The 8,253-nt window shown below is 39.5% G+C and overlaps 1 protein-coding gene across 1 annotated transcript in view; it reads right to left on the minus strand.

The window, feature by feature from the left end:
• LOC131880461 (uncharacterized) overlaps window positions 1–5,659 on the minus strand; it is a gene marked incomplete at its 5' end in the record, with an annotated part of 11,641 nt that extends 5,982 nt beyond the window's left edge. Inside the window, 8 exon segments of the mRNA XM_059227114.1 lie at window positions 3,285–3,383; window positions 3,570–3,693; window positions 4,374–4,428; window positions 4,497–4,600; window positions 4,736–4,878; window positions 4,952–5,047; window positions 5,387–5,453; window positions 5,517–5,659. Coding sequence (XP_059083097.1) covers window positions 3,285–3,383; window positions 3,570–3,693; window positions 4,374–4,428; window positions 4,497–4,600; window positions 4,736–4,878; window positions 4,952–5,047; window positions 5,387–5,453; window positions 5,517–5,659 — 831 coding nt within the window.
• Between the last annotated feature and the right edge of the window lie 2,594 nt (window positions 5,660–8,253).

An 8,253-nucleotide genomic window follows, 5' to 3' on the forward strand; every position in this document is an offset into this window, starting at 1 on the left:
AATTGAGCTGGGGCTGCCATTTTTGATACCTTAACTGACAAGGAGTATAGCTAACTTTCCTACGATTGCCATTTTCACCTTTGACGAACCAATCACGAGTTATAGAGCTTCAAAGCGGTGGTAGATTTAAATGGCCCACCATGTTTGTGTGTAGCCGCAATCTTGTTCCTCTTGACTCCCAAATTGCCCTGCATGTAGCTACTAGAGACATTAGTTTTTTTTTTCACGGACTTTTCTAACCGCTACAGGGAATGTTATCCTCAGTACGGTTAAAATTAAAGGTTATAATTCGGGTAATAAGGGTGGAGCATGGGGGAGCAAAATTGGATCAGTGCGACGCATCCTGGTCTCCCTTCTTATTGGGGGCTATCAACCCTTGTCCCGGGACGAGCTTCAAACTTTATTGCTTGAAGTTAGTGCTATCATCAACAACCCACCTATGTGTTCTCCTCCTCTGCTCCATCAGATTAAGATTTCTTTATCTCGTGCCATGATGTTTCTTAGCCTTAAGGAAGGACCAAACTCACCAACATCAGATTCAATCTCTGAGAGCAATATCCTGTCACATGGTAGACAACGATCATGAAGATTGTTATTACTATCATTATCATTATTACTATTATTGTTATCATTATATCTTTACCTCCATTATCTACGAGTGGAGTATTCAGAGGAGTTGACCCGAAGGTCATTGAGCGGAATTTCATTCCGTTTAGGGCCACATTACTCTTTGTAACCCAAGAATAGATAATTTCTAGGTCCTTTGCAAGGCCAGTAGAAACTGGGCCATTCCTACCAGAAGCTAACTTTGTATCGTCAGCATAAGAAGAGAGACTGGCAGTAATACTAAGCTTTTGAAGCAGGGCAACGAAAATTATAAAAAGGAGGGGCCCTAAGATGGAGCCCTGGGGAACACCTGACTTGACATCATGTATGTCACTAAGAGATCCCTCAACCTTAACAATTTGCTTCCTATCATGAATGAAGCTTCTTACCCAATTGAGAACCTTGTCTTGGATCCCAATGGTATGAAGTCTATTCAACAAAAGGCCATGATCAACTTTATCAAAGGCCTTGGCAAAATCAAGATAGACCACATCAACTGACTCAATGCTTTCCAGTCCCTCAATGACCTGCTCTATATGCACAATCAGTTGGGTAACCGTGCTAAAATGTGCTCCGAACCCGTGCTGGCTAGGAGAAAGGACTTCATTGACCTCAAGAAATTCAACAAGTTCGGACTTCATGATCTTCTCAAACACCTTCGCATTATTCGAAGTGAGAGAAATCGGCCAATAGTTACAAAATAGGCCTATAGTTACAAAAGTCTTCTCCGAAGGCGGGATTCAAATCAACCCCCTCTGGGGAGCCATGTCGTGCCTCTACGGCTTCATTATATCACTCAGCTACCATGGTTCCTTAAATGCCTATTTCTATATACCTATTATTGGGTACTAAAATATGCACAAAAGATGTTCAAAATATGCAAAAATATAAACAAGTACCTGTAATACGCGCAAGTAATATTAAAAAATAAATGATTGAAAGTAAGACAAATTCCAGATAAATTGTGAACGGAACAATCCACTTTTTACTCACTCAGGCACACAGGAATGATATTAGTCAGATCTAAAAGTGTGAATTTGCATTCGCTCCCCTATGTAGTTCTTGGCCATTGAGGTGGCCAGGAATAGCGTTTTGAAATCCTCGAAATTTTACATGAAACTTATCAACGGGGGTCGTCTAATGACCACGCTCGTCTGAATTAGGATGGTAGTTTTTTATGTAAGAAGTGTGCGAGATCTAGGAAAAGACGAAATTTGATTTCATGGTTTTAATCAGTTATTTGTCGTCTGGTTTTGATTTAACTCTGACGGCACACACTATCCCACTACGGTATGGCCACTTTTGAGGGATTCAATGCTTGCAGCAGGACAAAGGCAAAGAATGCACTTGGAAACATGAATGGTTAGGTATCTAGCTTTTCTACGTTGTAAGCTGTATAATCGTTATACTATCAAACTGACACAATATGATTAGTTTTCCATGCCATTAATTTTGTGAAGGTGGTGAAAGAACGTTGGATCTTTTTCTTTTTTTTGATTTTTTGAAGACTAACAGAACTAATTGAAGCCCAAATGGGAGAGACATACTCTACGTAGATGAGGTTGGACGCTCGATTTCTATAATGTAAGCTATATAATGCTTTTATCATCCAAGTAAGGGCTCTCCGACTGTCCCAATGTCATAACATGGAACTTATTGGCATTGGGCTCATCATATGGTTAATTTTTACCCATGTCTTTTTCTATGCCATAGTATCAGATCAGTTCTTTGTTTGTGGGTGTGCAGAGAAGTAAAAGTGTCCTAGAGAAAGGCCAGGCGCGAGAATCAAACCGGGGACCTTTCTTTTACTGGGAAGTTGTCCTACTCACTAATTAGTTCTCTTCCCTTACAATGCTAACTTTTGACGGTGGGATTTGAATTCTTGCCATCTGGTAGGAGGATTGTTGCCTTGATTGTGCTCCCTTTTAGATCACCTGGCTGCACTTTCTCCATATGTCGTTAAAATATGTAGAAAACTTGGATTGTGCATCGCCCACACCCAAAATATGCCTCAAAATATGCAACGAAAACATGAAATATGCCAAAAATCAGTTTAGATTCAAAAGAGGGATAACTCATATTTTACCCGTGTCTAGGTAATGCAATCATGTTTAGGTGAATTTATGTTGAGACTAAATGTAGGTAGTCCTTGCTTGATCATTTTATGCCTCGATATCTATTTTGATTTTTAAGAATTTGTCGCTTGCTGGACGTGCCATGAGTTGAGAATAAAGGCTTTATTTAATCTACTGTATAGGATTAATTGAATGCCATTTGATTCGTCATTTCCTGAGCCCTGGCCTCGCTCTTAATTGGTGGAAGTGCCTGTGACATTGACAACTTTCCTTGCTTAGATCATTGAGCACTTAACTCTCACTTGATTTTTCTTTCTCTTTCATTTGCCTGATTTTTCGATGGCCGGAAATCTATGTCTTTGACAATTAAAGTGGGCTAGGCTGGATTAGCGTTGCTAATCCTGAAGCTAGACAAACTTCAATATTCTTAGCCCATTGAGCTCGAGCGTGCAGTGCCCTTCATTCGATATGTTTTTTTTTAATTTTCAAATACGAAAAGTAAAGAAGAGCATCAAAGAGAAGTAGGATCATGATGGTGTTCCGATCAAAAGAAAGAAATGAACGCTTTGGAAATTGTGAATTGACCGGTGATGGTTAACTTACTCCTGATTAGCCAAGTGGTTGTCGTTGTCGTCTTGATAATTGAAGGTTTCCATTCGCCCTGTCAAACCAGTGTGATACTGCAAGCAACCTTCTGGGGGCCTGAGAGGTAAAAAAGACAAGCAAATCAGTCAAAGGTCTTCTTGTTCCAAACTCAAAGCGTCAAAGTTTGCTTTCATTTTTTTCCTCTGTTTGCAAATGATTAGACTTTAAGCCTTGGAATGGAACACAATGATATTATTTATGTGCTTTAATTTTTCCCGTGTTTGATTAACGTTAAATGCTTACCGACTTCTGGAGCGACATGGAATCTGCGTCACTTTGATGTCGAAGATGCGATTGGACCTATCTCCGTTCAAATTGAAATTGAGGGTGGCAGTGTCGCTTGCGCGATTACCGATATCCACGTAAACTTGAAAAGAATGAAGAAGACGATAATGATGATTGAAAAAGGAGAAACATCAGAACATTTTTTTTTGTTGCGGACTTCCTTACCGCTTCTGGGAGTGGAATCCCAGCAGTTCAAGACGAGAAGATTATTCATTTTACTTGACTTTTATTTATATATATTATTTGATCGACCAACGAAATTGGAGTTGGCTGATCTGGCTAATCCTTGAATATAAGGCTGTAAGAATAAAGCATAGAATTCTTCTTCTAATTCTAGTCGAATACTACTAATTACGAAACAAATTCTGCGAAATATTGAACCGATGCCAGATGTGGCTTTGAATGGCTCTTGAAATTGACCGAAACCGTCGAATGTTACCTTTTTGGGGGACTTCCTTAACGCTTCTGGGAGTGGAATCCCAGCAGTTCAAGACGAGAAATTTATTAATTTTACTTAACTTTTATCGACCAACGAATTAGGCTAACCCTTGAATATAAGGTTGATCGGGAATTTGAATCAAAAACTTGTCCAAGTCTGACTTAAATCCTACTACTGGATCAACGCCTAGATACGCCCTGCAAATATTTGAATGCAGCAAATTGAACAATGAAGGAATCCAATTTTGATTTCAGTGAAATCAATAATGTATCCAACAGGATCGACCGACAATTACAAGCTTTGAACCATTGCATTGAACTTACTGTGCTGCCCACCATTTTCTCCACAGATTTGAGGAATATTTTGACCCGTGTTAATCTAGAAAGGAACCAACAATACATAGGAACATTGCGAGAAACTCGAGACGAGGATGGAAATCATTTTACCGTAACATCAAACGTATCTACACATTGACCCCCGTTTTCCTCCGTGGTGGCTGCGGTTCCTTGGATAGAGAATAACTCAAAGTCCAATCGGAGGAAGCACACATCTGGAAGCAGGATACACACTCGATCAGATTCATCGGCCAACATTTGGTGGCTGAGCCAACCTACCCACCATCTAATGGGATCAATAAATCACACCCGAAATCTGTGGCAGGTTGTTTTTGCGCCAATCCACTTACCATTGGAGCACTTCTGAATGTTGTACGCCAGCTGGCCTCCATTGGAAACGGTCCCTGGATATCCAGGATTTTGAATATAAGAGCAGTTTTGAGTAATCGTCGCGCCATTTTCAGAGTACAGGAACACGCAGCAAACGCCAAATCTGCGAAAGCAACGTGGTCGTGGTAACATGAGTTGGGGCTTGCAGATTTTTTTTAAATCATGATTTTCCTTACCCTGAGGCGCAAGATCCAAAAGAAGATCCACTCCGACTTAAACACTCCGATGTGGTGTAACAAGTTCCATTGCGTCTAACTGAACTCGTACCTCCACTGCAACGAACGACAATTGGGAGTTTTCAATTGAAAGACCAACAGAATCAAGTAAACAATTTGGTCAACTTTCCCGCCATTGAAAGTATGTAGTTCTATTATACGTGCAAACAAATTTTCATGATCGTCATAATAGAACCGAGCATTGCATTCTTTTTTTTTGAAAGCTTAATCCTCATCATTTCTTCTATGCAAAATATTTGTGACCCACGTAGCTGAGCTCCTTGAAATAATTCCGAGGCAAAGGCAATAAAATAGACGAAATGTCACTTTCAAGGCTTTTTCAAATGCTGATTTTTTAAAGTAAGCATGCATACCTTATAAGCATCTAAAGCTTACCTCTGGAAAGATAACGTCGAGGAGCAAGGACTATTCTTAAACTGGACTATACTGAACAACGAGAATACTAAAAAGTAACGGTTGGGTAAAACATTAGGGTTTTCTCGCATCATTCTCGGTAAAAACTTACATCGGTTCTCTCTTGAATTGGTGACGTTATCCTTTTGCCCCAAAGTGTTGAAATTGACATCCTTGCTCTTCCACTGGCGACTCCCTTGAGCGTGCTTCTCATGCACAATCAAGAGGAAGATGGTCAACCAAAGGCACAGAAATCGGTAATTCATGTTTGACACTTCCACCACGTTAGGACTCAATGACAAAAGTCATCTCGCACACAGAAACGTGCCGCACTCCAACCCAATACTGTTAAGTACGTACGCTTTTACTCACTCGTTTCTCTGCGTGAGAAGCGATAGCTACATTGAATATACGTACGTACGTACCGTACGTCCTCACGTGAAATTCTTTGTACTGCAATGAACGTACGAATACGAGGGTGTGGGGGCTCTTTGACCAGCTCTGGAAAACGAGGTCTACTGTTGTAAAGAAATTCGTGTTCCGAAAGCATCGATCCGCAGGAATAAAAGATAATCTCGAATTCGGTACTTCAAAATCCGTTACACTAATTTAAAAAAAGCATCATTCTCAGGAAATCATAACAGACATTTTCATTTAGTCAAACAAGTAGCCTCCACATATAAACGAAAAAAACGAAAAGAATAAAATACAAATTCCAATATAACACAAATGAGCTTCCTAACAATTCGAAAGAATACTTTTTACAATGGAAAACGGAAAAGAAGTATATTGTATCAGTCCAAAATCACCTTTTTAACTCTATTTGGATGTCATGACTAAAGACCGGAAAAATATTTTGCTTTTTTAAGGAACTATTTCATTTTCATTTTGTCAATTTGTCTAAAAAAATTGTTGAAAAAGGCCAAATATTTTGTTTCATAATGTGGTAAATAGACATTTGTACCATTGTAATTTAGATTGACATAGAAGGTGAATTTAGGTTTCCTGCTGAGGCTCACAATTGTAGTAACATTGAGTGACAATAATTTTGTTGATGTTTTCTTCAGTCAAGTTGTGACTTTTGTCACTCAAAATGTCTTTATCTTGAGAAGGAGCGCTCCACATCAGAACTTGTGCCCGGACAGTATTTCAGATTTGCAACATCTTCAGGGACCATCCCATCAGGGAGGCAATTTCCCTGCCCTATTTGAACCAAGACAATCTTCTTGATCAATCCATAGTTTTGTTTCTCTCCATGATTTTTGCCAGCTTTGCTCTCAATTTTGCCACCTTTTCTCCAGGTATCTCCTCAACCTTAATCTGAACATTGTAAATGAGCTCGACAGATTTGGTTAGAGGCAATCTTTTGGTTTCCAGCTGTGCAATACTTGATGGGAGGAAAGAGGCATCAGTTGCAAGAAAGACAAGATCAGTTGGCAGTTGCTTGTTCTGAAGAATCTTTTGCGGTTCTTTAATTGGCACAGAATCCTCTGGATCAAGTTGACTCACAATGTTCTTCACAACATCAAAGTTTTTTTGAGTAAAAACCGCAGGGAGATGGAGGAAGTGGTAGGTGGGGGTAGTTATTCTTCCATGTGGCAATGCGTGAAGGAGTCTTGCAGACGACTTTTTTAACCGCAGATATCAGGTGATTCACAACAGGGAAGAGTTCGCGGACCGTCTCTGCTAGCTTGTGCAGGGAATGAGCCAGGCAAGTAAGGTGGCACATTTTTGGATTGAATACTTTCAGATTATTCCCAGCCTTGAGCATGTAGTCCGCGGAATCTGAAAGCATAACTGTCAGAAGATTGCTGTCAAAGTTTGGCCATAGGTCGAGAAGAGACCAGTTGATAAGTCTTGCAATGGCAGCAACATCTGGATTCTCCAAAAAAGTGCATGCAATCAATATTGGACTGAGAGATTTTTCTTTGTCGAGTTTCCCAATGAGCACATTGGCAAAATATCTGCCTGCAACATCGGTAGTCTCATCTACGGACACCCATAGAGGAGTACCTTCCAAGTCTGCTTTCATTTTGCAAATGATATCGTTGTGACATTCATCCAAATNACACTTTTGGTTTGGAAGTAACCAAGTCTTCCAAATTTGCTTGAATTTGATTTCTTGTTCTTTTTAGATTTTTGTTTCTGCCATGCTTTTCTGACTCAGAAAGCTGCAAAAGCTGACATTTTTGTTCACCAGCAAAGATCTTTTCATACATTTTGCATTAGATTTTTTGTTGATCAAGATATTTAAACGGATAGTCGTCCCTTTCGTTCAGTTCTTTCAGCCATTTTTGCTTGGTGAATGACGTTTTGGAGGCCATTTTCACCAGGTGAGGCAAAATGAGGGTTTCACTGCATTAAGAGTTGGGCTCAAATGTTTTGTTTATGATTGCTAATTGGGGCAAGAACCCTTATTTTAATAATTGGGACAAGAACACAAAAGGAAATATTTATAATAAAAATAAATCTTCAAAAAGATAAAATTTTGTTTGGCCCAAAACAAACAAAATATTTTTAAAAATATTTCATATTTGAACAAAAAAAAATTTCCTGTCTTTAGTCATGACTCATGAGTAAGAATATTGCTGTGTATAAAAATGCAATGCTTGATGAATAATTTCTTTAAGGGAACGCTTGGAGAACGTCAGTAGTGGAGAGTAGCCCTCTAGTGGAGAGGAAAGCTCTCTGAAACCTCGCTAGAAGACGTTTCAGTTTTGGTTTACCCCCTAATTGAGTGCTTGAACATGAAGATGGAATTCATTGAGCACTCTCTCAGCCGGAATGCATCTGATCAGGAGGTAAAGCAAAGCTCTACAAAACTTCACTGGAGGACGTTCGATTTTCGA

Source organism: Tigriopus californicus, chromosome 5, assembly GCF_007210705.1.
Source record: "Tigriopus californicus strain San Diego chromosome 5, Tcal_SD_v2.1, whole genome shotgun sequence".
In the NCBI taxonomy this organism is placed as follows: Eukaryota; Metazoa; Arthropoda; class Copepoda; order Harpacticoida; family Harpacticidae; genus Tigriopus; species Tigriopus californicus.